Here is a 25091-nt window from a genome sequence, read left to right as displayed (position 1 = left end):
CCCCCACTGTCTTCCCTAGCTCTCTCCTACCCAGTGCCTGCCTTTTCGTTTCCTTCCATTTCTTTACAAAGAAAATCCTACTGGTGAAAGCTTGCCCCTGGGCTTCCCCACTTCCCCACAATCCAGCAACCTAATGGTTAAAGTCTAGCCCTACTGCAAGGCTATAGCCACTACTCATTCAGCCTGGTCAGTGCAGGACACACCGCTTTTCACCTTTTTTTTTTTTTTTTTTTTTTTTGGAGACAGAGTCTCACTTTATTGGCCAGGTTGGAGTGCAGCGGCATGATCTCGGCTCACTGCAACCTCTGCCTCTTGGGTTCGAGCGATTCTCGTGCCTCAGCCTCCTGAGTAGCTGGGATTACAGGTGCCCACCAACGTGACTGGCTAATTTTTCTATTTTTAGTAGAGACGGGGTGAAATTCCCGGGTTGAATCCTCATCCCCAAGGTGATGGTGTTAGGAGGTGGGGTCTTTGGGAGGTGTCGAGGTCACGAGGTTGGAGCCTCATGAATGAGATCAGTGTCCTTATTAAAGGGACCCTAGAGAGCTCCCTCACCCTTTCCACCATGTGAGGACACAGTGAGAAGGTGCCGTCTATGAACCAGGAAGCCCTCACCAGACGCCAAATCTGCCACGCCTTGGTCTGTGACTCCCAGCCTCCAGAACTGTGAGCAATAAATGTCTGTTCAAGCCCCCCAGTCTATGATACAGACACTCCTCAACTTACAATGATGACATTACACCCCCATAAACCCCTTGTAAGTTGAAAATATGGTAAGTCAAAAATTCATCGAATACACCTAACTTACGAATATCACAGCTTAGCCTGGCCTGCCCTGCTCACAACACTTCCATTAGCCACAACTGAGCAAAATCACCTAACGTGAGGCCTAGTTTACAATCAAATATTGAATGCCTCATGTAGTTTACTGAATACTGCACTGCAAGTTAAAAACAGAATGGTTGCATGGGTATTCAAAGCACAGTTTCCACTGACTGTGTCTCTCTTTCCCACCATTATAAAGTCAAAAAATCATCAATCGAACTATCCTAACTCAAACTATCATAACTCAAACCATCATAAATGGAATCATCATAAATTAGGGATCTTCTGTATAAGACAGACTTTTTTTTTGTTTGGCTGGACGCGGTGGCTCACAACTGTAATCCCAGCACTTCGGGAGGCCGAGGCAGGCGCATCACTTGAGGTCAGGAGTTTGAGACCAGCCTGGCCAACAAGGCAAAGCTCTGTCCATACTAAAAATACAAAAGTTAGCCAAGCATGGTGACATGTGCCTGTAATCCCACCTACTCGAGGGGCCGAGGCACGAGAATCACTTGACCCCGGGAGGCGGAGGTTGTGGTGAGCCAAGATTGCACCACTGCACTCCAGCCTGGGCGACAGAGCGAGACTGCTTCAAAAACAGACAGACAGACAAACAAAAAGCTACTTACTCACCAAGCACAGTGGCTCATGCCTGTAATCCCAACACTTTGGGAGGCCAAGGCAGGAGGATCATTTGAGGCCAGAAGTCTGAGACCAGCTTGGATAATACAGCAAACCATCCCCACACCCCCGTGTCTACTAAAAATACAAAAAATTAACCAACTATGGTGGTATGTGCCTGTAGTCTCAGCTACTTGGGAAGGCGCGGCAGGAGGACTCCTTGAGCCCAGTAGGTGAAGGCTGCAGTCAGCTATGATTACACCACTGCTCTCCAGCCTGGGTGACAAAGCAACACCCAGTTTCCAAAAAAAAAGAAGTCACTTGCTGTATCTTCACTGTCCTGCTATTAAATTGGAGACCTGCTTCCCGCACACTCCTTTGTCTGCTGGGTCACTAATCTGAGAACAATCCTACTTCTTACTTTTCTTATCACCAGGCAATGTTTGTTTTCATTAATCATAATGTTCTTTTTTTTTTTCTTTTTTTTTAAGATGCGGTCTCGCTCTGTCACCCAGACTGGAGTAGAGGGGTGTGATTACGGCTCACTGCAGTTCCAACTCCCAGGCTCAGGCGATCATCCCGCATTAGGCTGAGTAGCTGGAACCACAGGTGCTCATCACCATGCCCGACCTTTTTTTTTTTTTGTAGACACAGGTTCTTACTGTGTTGCCCAGGCTGGTGTCGACCTCCCAGGCTCAAGCAATCCTCCCGCCTCGGCCTCGCAAAGTGCTGCGATGACAGGCGTGGGTAACCACACACAGCCATGAATCACCATGTTTTCTTTACCCAGTCTGGGAAGCCCAGCTGAGAGTCACACAGAACATGGTTTCTGGAACAAGGGCATCCCAAGGGAACGCTTGACAAAATCGCCTGTTGGAGCACACACAGGTCTACCCAGGGCACTGTCTGTTCTGCTCACTCAACCAGAACACCAGGCAGCCAGCTAGGGACCAGAGGATTCCTTTCCCACACAATGTGGCCATTCTTTCCTGAGCAGGTGGGTGGGCCAGCCGCTTAGTTTCACCTGAACATTTGCCAACATCCAAAGAATTAGAGTGTTTTCAGCAGCCTTAAGCGTTGTCATGAAATCAGCCAAAAACCTGTGATGCGTATGGCTGTGGGCACAACTACGGATCTTCTAGTGACTGTCGTATATGCTGGCATACCACAGAAACACAGACGCAGGAAGAAAGGCAAAGCATCCCACTGAAAGAACTCATCCACTACATAGAAAGAAGACATTTTTCTCTTTTTCTCTTTTTTTTTTTAGAGAGATGGGGTCTTGCTGTGCTGCCCAGGCTGGTCTCGAACTCCTGGGCCTTGAAAAGTGAGCGTGATCCTCCCACCTCAGCCTCCCAAAATGGTATGATTACAAGCATGAGCCACCATGTCCAGTAAAAGTAGTAGGTTTTCACTTTTTTTGTTGTTATTGTTGTTTTGTTTTGTTTTGTTTCTGTCTTTGTGGTTTTTTGTCTATGTGTTTTGCTTCTTGTTTTTTTGGTTTTTTTGAGACAGGGTCTCACTGCCGCTCAGGCTGGATGCAGTGGCATGCACAGCAGTGCGATCTCGGCTCACTGCAACCTCCACCTTCCGGGTTGAAGCGATTTTCATGCCTCAGCCTCCCGAGTAGCTGGAATTACAGATGCCCACCACCACACACCCGGCTAATTTTTGTAGTTTTGGGTAGAGACAGAGTTTCATCATGTTGGCCAGACTGGTCTCAAACTCCCGACCTCAAGTGATCTGCCCACCTTGGCTTCCCAAAGTGCTGGGATTACAGGTTTTTACTGTAAAAGCCAGGTTTTTACTTTTACAGAGGTAGAGAATCTATTCCAGACCACGCACTAGCCCACCATCCCACAACTTTCAAAATTCTTTTTTGTTTTGTTTTGTTTTTTGAGATGGAGTCTCGCTCTGTCACAGATGTGCGCCACCACACCCGGCTAATTTTTATTTTTTTATTTTTTGAGACGGAGTGTCACTCTGTCACCCAGGCTGGAGTACAGTGGCACCAGCTTGGCTCACTGCAATCTCCGCCTCCCAGGTTCAAGCAATTCTCCTGCCTCAGCTTCCCAAGTAGCTGGGACTACAAGCATGCGCCACCACGGCCCGGCTAATTTTTTGTATTTTAGGAGAGATGGGGTTTCACTGTGTTGCCCAGGCTGGTCTCAAACTCCTGAGCTCAGGCAATCCACCCGCCTCAGCCTCCCAAAGTGCTGGGATTACAGGCGTGAGCCACCGTGCCCGGCATTTTTTTTTAATTTTCTTTTTTCTCTCTTTTTTTTTTTTCTTTTTTTGAGGTGCAGTCTCACTCTGTCGCCCGGGCTGAAATGCAGTGGCACGATCTCAACTCACTGCAACCACCGCCTTCCAAGTTCAAGTGATTCTCCCGTGCCCACCACATTTTTTGTATTTTTAGTAGAGACGGGGTTTCACCGTTATGGCCAGTGTGGTCTCAAACTCCTGACCTCAGGTGATCCGCCTGCCTCAGCCTCCCAAAGTTCTGGGATTACAGGCGTGAGCCACCGCGCCCGGCCAGGTTTTCACTCTTAAAGAGGTGGAGAATCTCCGTCCCAGGTCACACACTCGCCCACCATCCCACAACTTCCAAAGTTCTAAATGAGCATCTGAAACACTACAGCCAAATAGCACTCAATTGAGAATGCTTTCAGTGCAAACTTCCTGTTTATTTTTACTTTTCCCTTTGAAGGAAGACAAGCTCCCGGAACTCACACAGCTGTCCTGAAATGCATCGCATTTAAGGACACGCTTCTGTAGCAGGTGGCAGCTGACTTGTTTTCTCTGCACTTATTTCTGTGGCTTTTTGGGTGAAGAGGCGACTGCGAGTGTTGATTACACAGAGGAGGAAGCTGGAGCTGAAACAGCACCAGCTGGGTAAGAGAAACTTAAAAAAATCAGAGCTCAATCACAGTCTAACAGTCACAAGCTATGAACATGTCAGACTACGAAACACCAAAATTAGGCGGTGACCTTTGAAGGTCAAAAGGGATGGGGTTTCCTAACAGTGTTCCTCGGTTACAATTCTACTTCTTCTAGGACCCTCTGGCTTGTGACACCCAAAGAACCAGCTCAGAATCTGTATCAAAATACAATGCTTCAGGAAATTCTAGAAACCTAAAACGAGTGGAAAAAATGAAAGAAAAACCAGAGTAAAACACAGTGTAACTGAAAACAGGAAGTTAACAGAGAAACATAAAGGAAACCCAAAGCTGTTTCTTTGCAAAGACTGATGAAATTGATAAACCAGAATCTATTCTCAAAATAAAATACTAAACTGTTTAAGGATAAACTAAACAAAAGCCTTAATAGATAAAATCACGTCCAACAACAACTATTTATATTCAACTACCCAGGGAATATCTTGAGTCGTTACTGATTTTTTTTCTATATTTTTTTTCTTTTACTTTTTTCTGCTCTTTTCCTTCTTCTCTTTTCTTTTTTTCTTTTCTTTCTTTTCCTTCATGGTCTCACTGTGTCACCCAGGCTGGAGCACAATGGTGCAATCATAGCTCACTTCAACCTTGACCTCCTTGGCTCAAGTGATCCTCCCATCTCGGCCTCCCAAGTTGCTGGGACTACAGGCACGTGCCACCACACCCAGCTAATTGGTTTTTGTTTGTTTGTTTGTTTGTTTTTTTAGAGACAAGGTTTCACCATGTTGGCGAGGCTAGTCTTGAATCCCTGGCCTCAAGCACTCCTCCCACCTTGACCTCCCAAAGTGCTGGGATTACAGGTGTTGAGCCCAGCCCGAAAATCAATGAAGTTGACAAGACAGAAGCTGTTTCCAAAAGAAAATACTAAACTGTTTAAGGACAAACTAAAGAAAAGCTTTAATAAACAAAATCATGTCTAACAACTATTTCTATTCCAGTGTCCAGGGAATATTTTGAGTCACTATGGATTTTTTTTTCTATATAAATTACTTATTTTTCTTTTTTCTTCTGTTTCCTTTCTTCTTTATCTTTTATTTCCTTTTCTTTTTTTCTTTTCTTTCTTTTCTTTCAGAATCTTGCTCTGCCACTAAGGCTGGAGTGGAGTGGCGCCATCACAGCTCACTGCAGCCTCCAACTCCTGGGCTCAAATGATCCTCCTGCCTCAGCCTCCTGAACAGCTGGGACCACAGGTATGTGCCACCACACACGGCTAATTTTTTTTATTGTTTGTAAAGACAAGGTCTCACTGTGTTGTCCAGGTTAGTCTAGAACTACTGGCCTCAAATGATTCTCCCTCGACCTCCCAAAGCACTGGGATTACAGGCGTGAGCCACTGTGTGTTGCCTATTTTTTCTTAAGGTGTCATTGTAAACAAAATCAACAGCCCATGAAGAAGAAATTCTAGACAAGTTGCTTTCTCAACACCCTTTTGATTTTTAGAATCTCATCCAAGCTGGATTTTGCAATCTTTGAAGAATAATTCCCTATGACATTGTCTCCAACCGTAAGCTAGCTCTGTCAGTGGCATTTGAACCAGAGCAACTCCATCTTGAAGAGGGGCTGGGTAAAATGAGGCTGAAGCCTGCTGGGCCGCATGCCCAGATGGTTAAGGCATTCTAAGTCACGGGATGAGACAGGAGGCCAGCACAAGATGCAGGTCATAAAGAGTTTCCTGATAAAACAGGCTGCAGTAAAGAAGCCAGCCAAATCCCACCCAAACCGAGATGGCAACAAGAGTGACCTCTGGTTGTCCTCACTGCTACACTCCCACCAGCGCCATGACAGTTTACAAATGCCATGGCAACATCAGGAAGTTACCCTATATGGTCTAAAAAGGAAAGGCATGAATAATCCACCTTTCGTTTACCATATAATCAAGAAATAGCCATAAAAATGGGCAACCAGCAGCCCTCGAGGCTGCCCTGCCTATGGAGTAGCCATTCTTTATTCCTCTACTTTCTCAATAAACTTGCTTTCACTTTACTCTATGGATTTGCCCTGAATTTTTCTTGCACGAGATCCAAAAACCCTCTCCTGGAGTCTGGACATGGACCCCTTTCTGTTAACAGCTCTGTTCCCTCCACTCTCGTCCTCTCATCGCCAAGACTCCAATATAAGCTTGCACACCCAAATAAATGCAGGCAGGCTCGCACAGGGTCCCCCATGCCCGCCCATCCGAAGAGATCCCGGGTGCCCTAAGCATTACAAAGCACTTGTTTCTTCTGTGCCAAGGTTTCTCTGGCCACACCTGCCTGCAACCCCTTTGTTCTGCAAAATGACTCCCAAGGGAATGATTCACCAAGGTGAAAACATCCACCGAATCAGTTGTCAACGATTTTAAAAGAACCCTCCACAGGTTGCCCTCCAAATCTCTTTGATGGGGTGCCTCCCCAATATAACATCCAAAATAACTACCTCGGAGAATCACGTAATGCCCACACACAACGCATGCTAAGTAAATGGTAGCGTGGGTTGCAAGGATCTATGTGGACTTGTGCAATTTAACAGGAACTGCGTGAGACAACTTCCTTTTTCTATGTCCTGGTGAAAAATGCTAATGGATTTTTAAACAGGTACAAGGGCATGGAGGCCAGCAGGGAAGACACTGCACAGAGGAAGGTCTATTTTTCTTTTTTCTTTTTAAATTGAGGCAGGGTCTCACTCTGTCACACAAGCTAGAGTGCAGTAGCACAGTCGCAGCTCACTGAAGCGTCTACCTCCCGAGCTCAAGCAATCCTCCCATCTCAGCCCCCCGAATAGCTGGGACCACAGGCATGCGTCCCCGTGCCTGGCTAATTTTTCCCCCCCTTGTAGAGATGGGGTCTTCGTATGTTGCCCAGGCTGGTCTCAAACCCCTGGACTCAAGTGATCCTCTCACCCTGGCCTTCCAAAGTGCTGGGATTACAAGTGTGAGCCACCGTGCCCAGCCCTATTTTTCAAACATATTAAAGAATGACCAGGGTCTAACCTTGACAGTTCTGGATTAAGCAGGATGGAAAGGCCCAAACTAGTCATATGGACAGTTTTCTGTCCTCTCTTCTCTTCTCTCCACCTTCTGAGAGAATGGGCTGAGCATGGTGGTGTGTCCCTGTAGTCCCAGCTACTTGGGAGACTGAGGTAGGAGGATCACTTGAGCCTGTAGTTTGAGGCTGCAGCTGAGCTATGATTGATTGCACTCCAGCCTGGGCGACAGAGCAACACCTTGTCTCTAAAAAACAAAAAACAAACAAAATCATAATCCCTTGACTTGGCCACTGTATCATCTGACAGAAGACATGAAAGGCTGGAAGAACTGCCCAGAGGCGTCCCACAGGAAATTCCTCCGTAGGGAGACTCACCAAACCGGCAACCGCCTCCCACACTGACAGTCTCCGTGCGGTCTCCTTAGACCACAGGAAGGTGGAGGTGGACGCCACCGTGCTGGAGGGGAAGGAATTTCCATCCTCGAACCTGCGCCTCCTTCCTCTGCAAGTCATTTACATCTTCGCTAAAGGTGTTCAGGCAGGGTAGGGTGAGTCTCCCGGATGCCTATTCCACCATCATGGGAGAACTGCTGGGCGGCTTCAAATGCATCTAATGTGTTTTGGGTTTTTTGTTTTCTGTTTTTTTGAGATGGAGTCTCACTCTATCACCCAGGCTGAAGTGCAGTGGCGCAGACTCAGCTCACTGCAACCTCTGTCTCCCGGGTTCAAGTGATTCTCCTGCCTGAGCCTCCTGAGTAGCTGGGATGACAGGCACCCACTACCACGCCCAGCTAATTTTTGTATTTTTGGGTACAAGCAGGGTTTCGTCATGTTCGCCAGTCTGGTTTTGAACTCCTGATCTCAAGTGATCCGCCCACCTCGGCCTCCCAAAGTGCTGGGATTACAGGTGTGAGCCCCTACACCCGGCCTCCAATGGCTATTTATCATGTTTTCTACTACTCAGATCAAATGCAAACACCAACTGGACTTTTACTTAAGATCCTAATGGGGAAGCAAAATGTCCATCATCCTGTCTCAACCAACACAGCACAGAAGTGGAGATGCCGGGAAAACATGCCCACCTCAGAAACGCAGCGTGAAAACGCTCCAGAAGGGAGGAGTTCCTTAAGAGTATTGGTTGCATTGGTTTCATTCTTCTTGCACAAGCGAACCTTGGAAAACAAGGGGCCGGCCAAGTTTGCCCACACACATGTGAGGGTTACCAAATTCATCCACATGCCCAGGTTTCTGTGCAAACAATCTGCCCTCTAGCACCTGCACCTGTGTTTCTGTCGCGCTCCTCCAGTAGGATACGAGATTTGCTCCTGGCATTCTAAAGTACGTAGGTCAGGCAGGGCATGGTGGCTCACGCCTATAATCCCAGCACTTTGGGAGGCTAAACTGGGAGGATCACTTGAGGCCAAGAGTTCAAGACCAGCCTGGGAAACATGACGAGACTCTATCTCTACAAAAAAAATCAAAACAATAGCCTGGTGTGGTGATGCACACCTGTAGTCCCAGCTACTCAGGAGGCTGAGGTGAGAGGATCCCTTGAGCCTGGGATGTCGATGCTGCCGGGACACCACATCACTGCACTCCAGCCTGGGCATCCAGGCTGTCCAAAAAAAAAAAAAGGAGTGAGATAATGATATTTATCTCTCTGTGCAGTATTTGTCTCTCTGTGCCTGGCTTATTTCTCAGAGCATAATGACCTCCAGTTGCATCCACATTGTTGCAAATAACAGGACTTTATTCTTTTTACAGGCTGAATAGTACTCCATTGTGTGGAGACCACATTTTCTTCACCCAGTCATCTGCTGACGGGCACGTGAGTTGTTGCCCTATCTCGGCTGTTGTGTGACTCGTGCTGCAGTGAACCTGGGAGTGCAGGTATCTCTTCATTGTATGTGGTTTTTAGTCACTATATTTGCGGTCCTTCATTCCAGCAGTCACACAAAACTAAGATAGTGTGAAAGAACATAGAAGAGGTAATGATAGACCAGCGCATCGCAGCTGCCTTTCCATGGACCCTGCTGTGTGAGGTGAATAGAGCCCCATCGAAATCCATTTGGGCTGCCATCACAAAACACGGCAGACCGGGGCTTAGAAACAACAGACATTTACTGCTGTCAGTCCTGGAGGCTGCAAGTCCAAGATGAAGGTGTGGGAGATTCAGAGTCTGGTGGGGACCGGCTTCCTAACTAATAGACGGTGCCATCTCGCTGTGTCCTCATATAGTGGAAGGAGTGAGGGAGCTCTCTGGGGCCCCTTCTGTAAGGACACTGATCCCACTTATGAGACCCCACCCTAATAACCCCATTACCTCCTAAAAGCCCCGCCTCCTAACACCATCACCTTGGGGATTAGGGTTTTGACATAAGAATCTTGGGGTGGGGGACACAAATATGATGATGGTGGCCCCAGACCTGGTTTTGGGACTGGATCCACCACAGTAGAGGACCACGGGGAGGCCACCTGGAGAAACAGGCAGAGGGAACCTGTCACACAGACAGAAACATCGGTTCCACCTTCTCACCCTGGGCTTACCAGGAAGCTTCTAACCACAGACTTTTCTAACAGGCAAAACGAGGTCACAATTCTAAGTAAAGCACTTTCAGCTTTTTGGAAGGGATGCCTCGGGGCTTCCTCTGTATTTCCCCCAAGGTTTTTCTTTTCTTTTTTTTTTTTGAGATGGAGTCTTGCTCTGTCACCCAGGCTGGAGTGCAGTGGCGTGATCTCAGCTCATTGCAAGCTCCGCCTCCTGGGTTTACACCATTCTCCTGCCTTAGCCTCCCAAGTAGCTGGGACTACAGGCACCCTCCACCACGTCTGGCTAATTTTTTTGTATTTTTAGTAGAGACGGGGTTTCACCATGTTAGCCAGGATGGTCTCGATCTCCTGATCTTGTGATCTGCCCACCTCGGCCTCCCAAAGTGCTGGGATTATAGGCGTGAGCCACCGCGCCCAGCCAGTTTTTTTTTTTGTTTGGTTTGGTTTTTTTTTTTTTGAGACGGAGTCTCGCTCTGTCGCCCAGGCGGGAGTGCAGTGGCCGGATCTCAGCTCACTGCAAGCTCCGCCTCCCGGGTTCACGCCATTCTCCTGCCTCAGCCTCCCGAGTAGTTGGGACTACAGGCGCCCGCCACCGCGCCCGGCTAGTTTTCTGTATTTTTTAGTAGAGAGGGGGTTTCACTGTGTTAGCCAGGATGGTCTCGATCTCCTGACCTCGTGATCCGCCCGTCTCGGCCTCCCAAAGTGCTGGGATTACAGGCTTGAGCCACCGCGCCCGGCCTTTTTTTTTTTTTAAAGTCATCAACATTACTACCTTTTTAAAAGATCTATATCTCCCTTTTTTCAACTTTACATATGCAATTTCATGCTAGAGAGAAGAGGAAGCTGATGAATAGAAAAGGTTTACTTTTTGGAGACCCTACAGTGTGCCAGGCACTGTGTAATCATCTCCCTTGATACTTTATTTTTGACATAGGGTCTTGCTCTATTGCCCAGGCTGGAGCACAGTGGCACCAACATGGCTCACTGCAGTCTCCACCTCCTGGGCTCAAGCGATTCTCCTGCCTCAGCCTCCCTAGTAGCTAGGACTACTGGTGCATTCCATCACACGCAGCTACTTTAAAAAAAATTTTGGGCCGGGCGCGGTGGCTCAAGCCTGTAATCCCAGCACTTTGGGAGGCCGAGACGGGCGGATCACGAGGTCAGGAGATCGAGACCGTCCTGGCTAACCCGGTGAAACCCCGTCTCTACTAAAAAATACAAAAAACTAGCCAGGCGAGGTGGTGGGCGCCTGTAGTCCCAGCTACTCGGGAGGCTGAGGCAGGAGAATGGCGTGAACCCGGGAGGCGGAGCTTGCAGTGAGCTGAGATCCGGCCACTGCACTCCAGCCTGGGCCACAGAGTGGGACTCCGTCTCAAAAAAAAAAAAAAAAAAAAATTTTGTAGAGATGGGGTCGTGCTATATTGCCCAGACAGATCTTGAGCTCCTGGGCTCAAGCGATGCTCCTACCTCAGCATCCCAAACTGCTGGGATTACAGGCGTGAGCCTCCACACCTGGCCTCCCTTGAAGTTTTATTTTTTGAGACAAGGTCTCTGTCACCCAGGCTGGAGTGCAGTAGCACGATCTCAGCCCACTGCAGCCTCAACCTCCTGGGCTCAAGCGATTCTCATGCTTTAGCCCTCCTTTGATTTTCACAAGGATGTCTTCCTGGTGGGGGCTGTCTGCTGCTTTCGAGAGTTTAACGTCTCCCTTCTTTGCAGCGTGCCCATGAACTGTAGATGACTTTGTTTTTGTCATCCGATCCCAGTGTGCACGCCCTGCTTTCCCGGGGAGGAGGCAGCGGGCTGCAGGCGAAACCCTCTGGGCACATAGCATCTCTTCTCTCAGATCCTCTTTCCCATTAAGAAAATAAGGCTACAAGCACGGTGGACACAACTGTAGTCCCAGCTACGTGGGAGGCTGAGGTGGGAGGATCACTTGAGCCCAGGAGTTCGAGACCAGCCTGGGCAACATAGCAACGCCCATCTCTACAAAAATAAATAAACTAGCTGAGTGTGGTGGTGCACGTCTGCAGTCCCAGCTACTTGGGAGACTGAGGTGGGAAGATCGCTTGAGCCTGGGAGGTCGATGCTGCAGTGAGCTGTGATTGCAGCACTGTACCCCAGCCTAGGCGACAGAGTGAGACCCTGTCTCTAAAAAAAAAAGAAAAAAGAAAATAACGCTGATGTTGTCATGGTGGAGCTTCTGCCCATAAAGAAACTAAAGTACATAGTGTACCCGTCCAGTACTTGGCATCAGTGAGTGTCATAAGAACAACTGTCGATAGTGCCATCATCCATTCATTTCTTTATTCACACACAGAGTGACCAGCTTGTCTCTGTCTCTGACTGCGACTTTCCTGGCTAGCCCTGAAGGTTTCCCACCTCGGGAAACCCCTGGCACATGAGGAGGGTTGATCTCTCTATCCATGCAGTGGCTGGTCTTGGGCACGCACTAAGTGCCGGGTCTGTTCTCTGAATGTGGGAGATGAAAGTGACTCCAACACACAGAGGTCCCGGCACTCTTGGCATCTATGTTCCAGCAGCGGAGGCAGGCGGAATGCTTGAGCCCAGGAGTTCAAGACGAGCCTGGGCAACACAGTGAGACCCCGTCTCTTTTCTTAAAATAAGTCCTGCACATGTATCTTAATTTAACTTAAATTTAATGTAACATGCATTTTAACTTAAAACTAAATTAAATTTAAAAAATAAAATGAAATAAACAATGAAGAGGAGAAACCGGCAGGACTTCTATCCTTGGAAATGTTCTCTGATGTGTAATATTTTATCTCATCTCTTGGCATTTGTGTGATGCACTTAAATGGAAACTGTCATTCCCACATGCATGAGCCGGTTTCACACGGGGCAACCACACAAGATAAACAAGATTAAAGGGCTGAGCTCCACTTTCTGTGTATTGTTAGGCCACAAACAACACTCCTAATTGCTATGTCAACACTGCCCACAAGGCTGCTGATTTATGCACACAGTAAAATCTCACCAGTTCAGATGCCATTCGTGCCGGCAGCATGCTGGTGTGAGAGACAGGGTGGAGATGCCATGGACTCAATGTCTGTGTGCCCCTAAAATTCCTGTGTTGAAATCCTCACCTGCAAGGTAATGGTGTCAGGGGGTGAGGCCCTAGGGAGGTGACAAGGTCATGAGGATGGAGCCTCATGAATGGGATCAGTGCCCTTATAAAGGGACCCAGAGAGCTCCCTCACCCCTTCCACCATGTGAGGACACAGCAAGAAGGCACCATCTATGAACCAGGAAGCAGGTCCCCACCAGACACCCAATCTGCCACGCCTTGATCTTGGACCTCCAGCCTCCCGAACTGGGAATAAATGTCTGTGGTTTACAAGTCACCCAGTCAGTGGTGTTTTGCTACAACAGCCTGAATAGACTAACTTGGGGCATTAATAAGAACCAGCAACAAGGAGAGGAAAGGAAATTCTGGCCAATTCAGAAGAACCAAGGACAGGAGAAAACCTACCAGTATAAGCACTTTAGATCTGAGAACCATGTATCATTAATTATGAAGATCTCCTAGCTCTTAAGAAAATAAAACATTTTCAGATGTATAGTGTGTGCAAGTTTTAAAAAAAAAAAGTGTCTGGCCGGGCACGGTGGCTCATGCCTGTAATCCTACCTCTTTGGGAGGCCAAGGCAGGTGGATCACCTCAGGTCAGGAGTTCGAGACCAGCCTGACCAACATAGAGAAACCCCATCTCTACTAAAACTACAAAATTAGCCAGGCATGGTGACACATGCCTGTAATCCCAGCTACTCAGGAGGCTGAGGCAGAAGAATCGCTTGAACCCGGGAAGCGGAGGTTGTGGTCAATACACTCCAGCCTGGGCAACAAGAGCGAAACTCTGTCTCAAAAAAAAAAAAAACAAAAAACAGTGTCGAGCAAGACAGAGGGGTCTGTGGTGAGGGAATTCATCCTGCACCACGGTTTGGAGGGTAGTAGCTGCCCAAATCCACACAGTGGGCAAAACTGCACAGAACTCTACACACATACTCGCAAACACAAATGAACACCTTCTGAAAACTAATAAAGGCTGAACAAGCCGGGCACGATGGCTCCTGCCTGTACACAATCCCAGCACTTTGGAAGGCCAAGGCAGGAGGCTCGCTTGAGCCCAGCTCAAGGCTGGAGTGAGCCGAGATCACACCACTGCACTCCAGACTGGGCAACAGAGTGAGACCCTGTCTCAAAAAAAAAAAAAAAAAAAAAAAGCTGAAAGAGGTATGTGTTCTGTTTAACAGGGATATACCGACATCGATGACATGGTTCTGATATTGTCCCACGGATATGGAGACGTCACCATGGGGAAGCTGGCTGAAGGGTCCGTGAGACTCCAGGTACTGTTTTTGAAATCTCCAGTGAATCTGTATTTCAAAATATATATATTTTTAATAGGGGTCTAGGAATTTTGGAGTCTTCCTCATAGTAACCGTGTAGGACAGGTTCTGTCATCATTTGCCTTTTTTTAGATGAGTAAATGCAGAAGTAGGTTGAGAAAGGGAAAATGAAATGTGGACCCAAAGCCTGGCCACTGTTTTACCTGCTGAATTACCTCCTTCCTGACAGGTTCACACTTGGGATACCCAGGAGAAGCAAGCACTGGGTCGTAGATGCCAAATGATTCGATAAGGACACTTCTGGGGAAAAACCTAAGTATTTTTTAACTGATATATAGAGAAAGGAATTCTCAAGTGGTCATTTTAAGTAGGAAGATTGATAAAATAAGGCTGGTGGATGGGTGCACACATTCATCCTCTTCTCTCTACACAGGGTAAGTTTTTCATTTCCATAATATCATTTATTTTATTTTTTTTTTTTTTTTTTTTTTTTGAGACGGAGTCTCGCTCTGTCGCCCGGGCTGGAGTGCAGTGGCCGGATCTCAGCTCACTGCAAGCTCCGCCTCCCGGGTTCACGCCATTCTCCTGCCTCAGCCTCCCGAGTAGCTGGGACTACAGGCGCCCGCCACCTCGCCCGGCTAAGTTTTCGTATTTTTTTTAGTAGATACGGGGTTTCACCGTGTCAGCCAGGATGGTCTCGATCTCCTGACCTCGTGATCCGCCCATCTCGGCCTCCCAAAGTGCTGGGATTACAGGCTTGAGCCACCGCGCCCGGCCTATTTTATTTTTTAGAGAGAGGATCTCACTGTATCACCCAGGCTGGAGTACAGTGGCGCGATTGTGGTAGACTGCAGCCTTGACCTCCTGGGCTCAAGTGATCCTCTTGCTTCAGCTTCTCAGGTAACTAAGACTACAGATGTGTGCCACCATGCCTGGCTAACTGTTATTACTATTTTTTTTTTAAGAGATGAGGGTCTCACTATATTGCCCAGGCTGGTCTGGAACTCCTGGCCTCAAGTCATCCTCCCACAGAGACCTCCCAAATAGCTAGGACTACAGGCACGCACCACTGTACCTGGCCCTGAAATTTATTTTTTTAAAGCACAATTGTTCTTCCTCATAGGAACAAGCATGGCTTGGTTATATGAACAAGAAATTTGAAGAACCAGATTGAAAACCATTTTTTCTCTAAGGAGTAGTAGGACTGTTCTGAACCAAAGTTCCTAAAACTATTAAATCGGCCTTTAGACCAGATGTATTCCAGAATCCCTTCATGCACGAAAAAGAAAAAAAAATCCATTATCAGATTTTTCACAACTGCAAACTGCACTCTTTTTCCTAACTACCTGAACTGGAGGAAACTGGTCAATCTAGAACGCTGACACTTTCTTTTCTTTTTCCCTCCGTCACCCAGGCTGGAGTGCAGGGGTGTGATCTTGGCTCACTGCAACCTCTGCCTCCTGGGTGCAAGCAATTCCTTTGCCTCAGCCTCCTGAGAAGCTGGGATTACAGGCGCCTGCCACCACGCCCGGCTAATTTCTGTATTTTCTCAGTAGAGACAGGGTTTCGCCATGTTGGCCAGGCTGGTCTGGAACTCCTCAGAGCAAGTGATCCGCCTGCCTCGGCCTCCCAAAGTGCTGGGACTACAGGCATGAGCCACCACGCCCAGCCTCTGATTGGCTTTAAGTCATAGAAAATAGGATTGCTCAACTGGCAATCTGCATACAGATCCCCTCCGCCCACCCCCCAAAAAGTTCAGTACTCCTGGGGGTGCTTGTTTGGGGCCTGAGGGAATTAGGAATGAGGGAAAGAGCAATGAAAAGCACACTCAGGTTCCTGCAGGGACAGCTCAGGATGAAGAGACGCCACACCCACCCAGACTGGGTGTCAACTCCAGACTGAGACTCCAGCTCGCCCCTCACTCATCATCACGCCTTGGAAAACAGTCCAAAGCTGCTGTAGATTGTGGCTCAGAGACACAATCGTGAAGGATCTAAAAGGCTTTTTAAAAATTTATTATTTTAGGTGAATCACACTGAGATTGCTCTTTAACCAACAATAAAGAAAAGGGCTCGGATAAAAGGCAGCAGATGTCACCAAAGCTGTGAAGTTGTCATGAGAGAGTGTTCCAGACACGCATGCAAACACACACACACACACACACACACACACACCCCTGGGTCCTGGTCCCCTGTTGTCCAATGAGTGCGGGATACCTAGCTCTCCTGCCACACCCTTGGAGACCATAGGAAGTTATCCTTCAGAAAGGAGCATCATCCTCATTAAAAGAGCACTGACTGGGGGGAAGAAAAAAAAAAAAACAAAAAAAGCTGACTTCCCCGCCCAGCCAGCTTGGTCCCCAGAGGCAGCGACACTCTATTTTTAAAGATGAGGTTACACGCTGGGCACCCTAAGCTGACTTGACATCAAACTGAGTGGCCCCCTGTGACAGCAGAACCCCTCACCTCTGCCGCCCTCCTGCCCGCATCCTGCTCTCTGCCCTGGCCTCCAGCCCCAAGGGACCCATGTGGGTGCCCCAAAGAATGACAAACGCTGGTGCTGAGTGCCAAGGAACGGCTGGACCTCATCAATTTTCCATTGTCGAGTTGTATTTCCACCGACGGTGGCGGCTGCGCCAGTCAGGGTTCCTGCCCCACCCTTCTTCCCCGCAAAACACACCCAGCTCTAAGATTAGCCCAGGACAGCTCTCCAGGGGGGACCAAGACAAGAGGGAAGGCAGAGAGAGAGGAGGGAGGGAGACAGAGAAACCAAGACAGGAAGGGGACAGGGAGACAGACACCAAGAGACAGAGGAGGAGAAATGCAGAGAGACAGGAACAGAGACAGAAAGAGGCAGAGAGAAAATGAGATAGAGAGAAGGGAGGGAGGGAGGGAAAGGAGAAAAAAAGAGTGCCTCCTCCCACTCTGTCCCTCCAAATTCAGGCTTTCCTCGTGGGCCCTTCCTCAAAGTCTAAGTGGCAAAGAGGTCACTGAAGGCAGCTAAGTCCCCTCTTCCTCAGCGGTTTTGAAGGCTCCCTGGCTATGCCCTCTGGTCTTCCTAAGCCATAAGCTGTGGCCTTGAGCCCTTGGGCTTCCCAGCGCAGCTTCCTCCTTTCCAAAATGAGAGGACAAACAGGAGTTAGAGGGCCTGAGAGCCCCCGCCTCACCAACACACCCAGGACACCCCCTCTGTTCTCCCGTTTATTTTCTTGACAACCAACACCCCACTTAGCCACACAGAGTCCCTAAGAGGCACAGGCGGGCCGGTGACAACTGTTTAAATCCAGCGCCCATGTCCGGTTGGGATATTCCGACCCACTCAGGGCTGCCCTATAAGCCAGCGCGTGTCCGGATCCCAGCGCACCCAGAACTCGAAACCTGTCAAGTTGCCCATTCGGGGTTAAGTTCAAAGACAGAGGACAAAGGAAACGGATAAAGCGTCCGATACAAGAATTACCCATTTCAGACGCACAAGACGAAAAGCAGGTGTCAGGACATGTTAGGATCCGTCCCCAGCGCTGCCGTCCTCGTCCCCACAACGCCACGGGACACCTGTCCCTCAAAGCCCAGCTGCTCCTGCAGCCCCTGGAGAAATCTGTACATTCCCTGCCGCTGGGCACACGGGGAGGCTGGCCTGGGGGAGGCCCGCAGGGGCCTTCGGATCCCGCCCCCGTGTCCCTGGGGTCGCTGCCAGGGAGGGGGCACGAGGTCCCCCAGGCGAGGTGACCCGCAGGAGGTTTGTGACGTCGGACGGCCCAGGCCCCAGAGTGCTGTGTGTGCTGGGGGTGGAGGGTGGTCTCCGAGAGGAGCCGTCGGCATTTCAGGGAAGGCACCCGGCCGGTCGGGGGGACTTGTCTGGGCTGAGGGGTGCGCTCCACCTCCCCAAGCGCCCCCCGGGGAGACCTGGGGCGCAGGAGCAGCCCTGCGCGAGGACTCCGAGCCGGAGTAGCGGGGCAGGTCCCTCCCCAGGAGGCCGGCACCCGGGGCCCTTTGTCCTACTACAGCGTCCCGGCCGCGCCGCGCACCCCTGTGGGCCGAGTCCCCGCCCGCACTTACTCACCCACGGTGGCCAGCGTGTCAAAGTCCTGCAGGCGGTAGGCAGGCGGCTCCGGCGACCGCGCCTCGGGGCTGGGGCAGAGCGCGGGCGCCCCGTCGGGGGTCTCCTCCGCCACCTTGCGGGGGTCGCTCTCCGCCGCGGCCGCCTCGGCCAGCCCGGGCGCCTCCATGAGGACGCACTCAGGTCCGGGGCACCGGGCCAGGCCGAAGTGATCGGGGAGCCGGGCTTCCCGGGACGCAGCCTCGGAGGGCGGCGCGGCGGCGGCGGCATCAACGGAGGCTCCCCATGCGCACCCTCGCCTCCTGGTGCGCCGCCTGGCGCAGCTGACGGAGCGACGGGGACAATGGCGGGGCGGCGCTCACGGCACAAGCAGCAACGGCCCCGGGTGGGAGCAGCCGCCGGCCTCAGGGGTCGGGCACCGAGTGCCGGACGGCTGCGGGGAAGGCGGGGGCCGCGGCCCGGGTTTGGGGGGCGAGGCGGGGGGCCCTGCGCATTCCCGGTCTCACGCCCGCCGCCTCCTCCAGCTCGGTAGCCGCGTGCGCGCTGATGGGGCGGGCGGAAGCAGCCTGGGCGTGACCGCGCCTCTCCCCGCCCCCAACCCGGCCGCGGGGCTGGGGGCGTCGCCTTCGCGCGCTCCGCCCCCGCCGCGACCCAGCCCAGGAGCCGGAGACCCGGGCGTGCGGATGATTCCAGCCGCCGACGGCTGGCGCGGCTCTGGGGAGGTGCCCACGCCCCGTCCGCGCCCGGGGCGCCCCTGGAGTGGGACCCAGGTTGAAGCCTCCCCGGGGACGCACTGGCGGGACACCCGCGTCGCTGCACCCAAGCCCGGAAGATGGGGAGGCGAGGGGGCCCGGGGACAGGGAGGGCGTGGCTCCGCAAAAGTGAAGTTCAGAAATAAAAAGTGAAATTGGCGTTTGGTGAGGAGAGGGGCTCGGATTAGCCTGGCTACTCAGGACGCGCGCTGCGCGCGGATCCCCAAGACGGGCTGCCGGGTCTTGGGGATGAGGTCAGCGTCCCGGTTTTGCTGTAGGACTCTGGTGATTCTAGATTTCTACTTGGAAGGGCTGGGGAAGGGTGGGCTCGACCCTGCGCGTTTCTTTGCAGCTTCCTGTGGATCTAGAATTCTTTCCAAATAAACATTTCTTTAAAGAACTAGGGAAAGACAGATTTGAGAGATCGCCCGACCAAATGTAGCGCGTGAAACTTGATTGGTCACTGTTTCAAATACCCCGGCGACAACCCGATAAAGAATTGTGCAGACGCATTTCAATTTCAGAAACGCAAAGTTTTTTTTTTTTTTTTTTCCTGGCTTGAGTGTGACTCAGGCAATAGTTGGACATACTTATATTTAAAACCCTATCCGTGTGGATTTGAAATGCAAATACAGCTAGACATTTGGTCACCCCTTTCCCCAGGGAAATGCAGACGGTGCTTAACTTGCGGGCCTGGCACGGCCTGGACGCTGCGCCCCTGACCCGCGACCAGGGCGGCCCAGGCTGCCGGTTCGCCGACCACTCTGAGCAGCAAGGGGTCAAACTTCTAACGCCTTTGTTTTGAGGGATCTCAGCGATTCTGCGACTGGAGGGGGTCTCCAGTTCCTCAGTCCGCTGGTCGGGGGGCTTTCCGAGAGGCAAAGCAGCCTCTAAGTCAGAACGGACACATTTTAAGGGGACCAGGCCGAGCCATCCTTGCGCAGCTAACAGGGAGGGGGAGTCAGGAAGTCTGAACCTGGCTCAGGCTTTGTATTTCTGGCCCCTGGCTGCCAGCCTCGCCCCAGCCTCCACCTGCATTTTGTGGGTGGCATTTCCCCCCGGGGTGACACCCGCTCTCTATGCTCTGCAAAATCCTGAGCTGGAATGCAAAACATATGCGACACCAGCAGGCCCCGCCACTCCCTGAGCCTGGTTAGGACAGGTCACGGCCTTGCCAAGCAAGCTTCACCAGCAAGCCATGCAATCCCTTGATCCTGGTTAGGACAGGAAACGGCCCTGCCAAGCCCTGCCTGGCTGAGGGGTTAAGGGCCAGCCAGGAACGCGCACTCAGGCAAAGTTCGTGTCACCCCGCGGAACGCGCGCCCTCTCCACTAGGGCCTGACCTTGGAAATGCAAGGCTGCGGCCTCATAAAGTGCTTTTAATCAAGGCCCGGGTTTCACACCCAATTAAGCAGATGTCTTTGCCTGCAGATTGCGCGCAGAAAGAAGAACGTGGCGCAGATTTGCAGCGTCAAACTCTGCTTGGGCTGCTGATTAGTCTGACTCCACCGATCCCACTCTGAACTTGACCACATAGCTACCTCTTCTTAGAAACAGACCCTGCACGTTTCTCAACACCTTGCTTGACAAAGCAGCTTTCATCTGGAAGGATCATAAAAATCCTTGAGAAACCACAGCCTATTACTTAAGAGACAAAAAAGGAAAATCCCTGTGAGTTAGGCATGAAAGGGTCATTATTGCCTTAATGAAGTGGCATTAATTTGCAGTGGAGTCAGGAAATGCTGAACTCTGCCATTCCGAAGGAATAAGTCCCTGACCCTAAACCAGAATGAGCTATAAATTCAATACAATGATAGGTGCAGGTGTTGTTAAATATGGGAGGAATCAAAATTGTACCATCTGGCTGAGCGCAGAGGCTCACACCTGTGATCTCAGCACTTTGGGAGGCACTGGGGTTTGAGACCAGTCTGGGCAACATTGGAACACACCTCCCATCTCTATCAAAAATAAGTTTTTTAACTAGCCAGGTGTGGTGGTGCACACCTATAATCCCAGCACAGAGGCAAAGGCACAAGGATGCCTTGAGCCCAGGAGGTCAAGGCTGCAGTGAGCTATGACAGCGCCACTGCCCTCCAGCCTGGGCAAGAGAATGAGATCCTGACTGAAAAAAAAAAAATCCTACCATCTCTGAAGGGAGCTGAACACTCTTTAAGCATGTATACTGTATGTGTGTGTTTGTGTATGTATGTGTGTTTATATAGTGTATATATATCCACTACATATATTATATATACTGAGCTAGATATGTTATATATTTGTGTATATGTATGTGTACATAAGTATGCACATATATGACATAATACATTTTGCATAAATGATATATAAAATATATTTCTATATATGCTGATATAAAATATTTTTTGTTCTAATTTTACTTTTTATTTTTTCATTTTTATATATTGAGGAGGTACAAATGCAGATTTTCTGTTTTTCAGTAATTTTGCTTAAGATAATGGCCTCCATTTCCTTCCATGTTGCTGCAAAAGATATTTCATTCTTTTTATGGAATCATAGTATTCCATGGTGTGTGTGTATATGTGTGTGTGTGTGTGTATACACACATATAAAACATCTTCTTGTCCGAGCATGGTGGCTTAACGCTGTAATCTCAACACTTTGGGAGGCCAAGGTGGGTGGATCAGCTGAGGTCAAGAATTCAAGACCAGCCTGGCCAACACCGTTGAAACCCTGTCTCTCTAAAAATACAAAAATTAGCTGGGCGCGGTGGTGGGCGCCTGTAATTCCAGCTACTAGGGAGGCTGAGGCAAAAGAATCGCTTGAACCCGGGAGGCAGAGGTTGTAGTGAGCCAAGATTGTGCCATTGCACTCCAGCCTGGGTGACAGAGCGAGACGCTGTCTCAAAAAAAAAAAAAAAAAAGAAAAGAAAAGACATTTTCTTTATCCAGTCATCCATTGATGGGCACTCAGGTTAGTTCTATATCTTTGCTATTGTGACTAGCACTGTGATTGACATACAAGTGGCCAGGCACAGTGGCTCATGCCTGTATTCCCAGAACTTTGGGAGGCCTAGGCAGGTGATCACTTGAGGTCAGGAGTTCAAGACCAGCCTGACCAACATAATGAAACCCCATCTCTACTAAAAATACAAAATTAGCCGGGCGTGCTGACACACGCCTGTAATCCCAGCTACTCGGAAGGCTAAGGTAGGAGAATTGCTTGAACCCGAGAAGCAGACGTTGTGGTGAACCAAGATCACGCCATTGCACTCCAACCTGGATGACAGAGCGAGACTCTGTCTGAAAAAAAAAAAAAAAAAAAAAGGAAGTAGGCAGTTACTATCACAAATTTAACTTTTTTTCTTTTTTCGAGACGGAGTCTCTCTCTGTCGCCCAGGCTAGAGTGCAGTGGTGCGATCTCGGCTCACTGCAACCTCCACCTCCTGGATTCAAGCAATTCTTCTGCCTCAGCCCCCCAAGTAGCTGGGATTACAGGTGCCCACCACCACAACTGGCTAATTTTTGTATTTTTTGTAGAGATAGGGTTTCACCATGTTGGTCAGGCTGGTCTCGAACTCCTGACCTCGTGATCTGCCTGCCTCAGCCTCCCAAAGTGCTGGGATTACGGGCTTGAGCCACTGCACCCGGCCAACTTTACAATTTATATATATAATTTGTATATATATATATATAAAACTTATATAAATATATTCTAGTATATTTTATATTATATATTCTAGTGTGTGTGTATATATATGAACTGTTTAGCTACCTTCACAGACATATACACACACACATATATATGTATTCTGAGTTAAGCAAATAATATAAAATATATGTATGTATATGTGTGTATATATGTGTATATGTTTGTGTGTATGTGTGTGTGTGTGTGTATATATATATTTATGTTGCAACTTATCAACCTAAATATATGCTTCAGCTTCCTTTTTGATCTGCCATCTGCAGTGGAGCCACCACCAAAATGCAGATTTTCGTGAAAACCCTAAGGGGGAAGACTATCACCCTTGAGATTGAACCCTCAGATACGGCAGAAAATGTAAAGGCCAAGATCCAGGATAAGGAAGGAATTCCTCCTGATCAGCAAAGACTGATCTTTGCTGGCGAGCAACTGGAAGACGGACGTACTTTGTCTGACTGCGACATTCAAAAGGAGCCTACCCTTCATCTTTTGTTGAGACTTTGTGGTGTTGCTAAGAAAAGGAAGAAGTCTTACCCCACTCGCAAGAAGAATAAGCACAAGAGAAAGAAGGTGAAGCTGGATGGCCTGAAATATTATAAGGTGGGTGAGAATGACAAAATTAGTGTCCTTCCGATGAATGTGGTGCTGGAGTGTTTATGGCAAGCCACTTTGACAGACATTATTGTGGCAAATGTTGTCTGACTTACTGCTTCAACAAACCAAAAGACAAGTAACTGTGTATGAGTTAATAAAAGACATTAACTAAAAACAAACAAACAACAACAACAAAAACATAGCTTCAGAAACACACAGTGCCTCAATACTTTGTTATTTGACCAAGCGTAAGAGGTCTTCCCAGGGGATCTGGAAAGGGGTCCTCCAAGCAATATAGTGATCAATTACTATCTAGACCGTGCCAGGAATGGAAACTCTATCATTTCCTGAGGATATATCCACCTATGATTTGGTCTTAGAAGACAGGCAGGGAATTCTGATGAACGTTTAGTTACAGCAATACGGTTTCAAATTTTAGTACTCAGATATTATCATAATTACGGTAATGCCCTTGGTTGTGAGCCTACCGTGTCCCAGGAATAGAATCTTTTCTCATGCTCAACACAGTTCATTCTCATTTTCTCAGATGAGCCATTTATTGGGGCTTGAGTATTTTCATGCATCATTGAGTCATCCCCAATGCCTAGCATGTTCCTTACAAGGACTGATTCACCATTGGTAGCTTTGCAAACTTTTCTTCTCATTTCTTCCTTGTCACAGGATGGTACCATCATGGGTTTGTTTTGGCTTTACATGTTAGGACTTCACTATAGCCTAGGAGTTGGCTACGTTCCAGTAAATCCTCGGTACTTCTGCCTCTGCTGATGGGGTCAGGCCCTTTGTGACTAATCTGGGATGATGAAATTGATTTTATAAATGTACATATAACCGCAGTTATCAGAGACCTGCTGTGGTTTTAGCCCAGCTGAATCACCATCATTCCCAGTCTTAGAAGCCACCTTCTTTGCCATTTTTCGGAGCCTGATTCTCTACAGACATAACGTCCAATGGGGCTGGGCGCAGTGGCTCACACCTATAATCCCAGCACTTTAGGAGGCCGAGGCGGGCAGATCACGAGATCAGGAGATCAAGACCATCCTGGCTAACATGGTGAAACCCCGTCTCTACTAAAAATACAAAACATTAGCCGGGCCTGGTGGCGGGCGCCTGTAGTCCCAGCTACTCAGGAGGCTGAGGCAGAAGAATCTCTTGAACCTGGGAGGCGGAGCTTGCAGTAAGCCGAGATAGTGCCACTGCACTCCAGCCTGGGCGACAGAGTGAGACTCCGTCTCAAAAAACAAACAAACAAACAAACAAACAAACAGTTCAAACTTTACTTGTTGAAGGAGGGACCTGAGCCTACCCATGTGTGTTTTCAAGCTGGACAACATCTTTAGGCTGAAGCTGATTTAGAAATATCCTCTTGGAGGCTGGGCGTGGTGCCTCACGCCTGTAATCCCAGCACGTTGGGAGGCTGAGGTGGGCGGATCACGAGGTCAGATGTTTGAGACTAGCCTGGCCATTTTTGTACTAAAAATACAAAAAATTAGCTGAGTGTGGTGGCGGGCACCTATAATCCCCCCTACTCGGGAGGCTGAGGCAGGAGAATCGCTTGAACCCGGGAGGTGGAGGCTGCAGTGAGCTGAGATCGCATTACTGTGCTCCAACCTGAGCCACAGTGCAAGACTCCGTCTCAAAAAAAAAAAAAAAGAAATATCCTCTTGGATTTCTTGAGGCCGTGAGTTTGAGACCAGCCTGCCAGACAT

At 49.3% G+C, this 25091-nt stretch overlaps 1 protein-coding gene and 1 pseudogene across 1 annotated transcript in view; one reads left to right on the top strand and one right to left on the bottom strand.

The window, feature by feature from the left end:
• LOC105478074 (protein kinase cAMP-dependent X-linked catalytic subunit) overlaps positions 1-19259 on the bottom strand; it is a 122325-nt gene extending 103066 nt beyond the window's left edge. Inside the window, 2 exon segments of the mRNA XM_011735046.3 lie at positions 18341-18639; positions 18641-19259. Of these exon segments, the coding sequence (XP_011733348.2) occupies positions 18341-18639; positions 18641-18831 (490 nt within the window). The 5' untranslated portion in view covers positions 18832-19259.
• A 3793-nt stretch (positions 19260-23052) lies between these two features.
• LOC105478075 (ubiquitin-ribosomal protein eS31 fusion protein-like) lies at positions 23053-23521 on the top strand (annotated as a pseudogene).
• The last annotated feature ends 1570 nt before the right edge of the window (positions 23522-25091 follow it).

This window comes from Macaca nemestrina, chromosome X (genome assembly GCF_043159975.1).
Source record: "Macaca nemestrina isolate mMacNem1 chromosome X, mMacNem.hap1, whole genome shotgun sequence".
Taxonomy (NCBI): Eukaryota; Metazoa; Chordata; class Mammalia; order Primates; family Cercopithecidae; genus Macaca; species Macaca nemestrina.
This window is presented reverse-complemented; position numbering and strand designations above follow the sequence as displayed.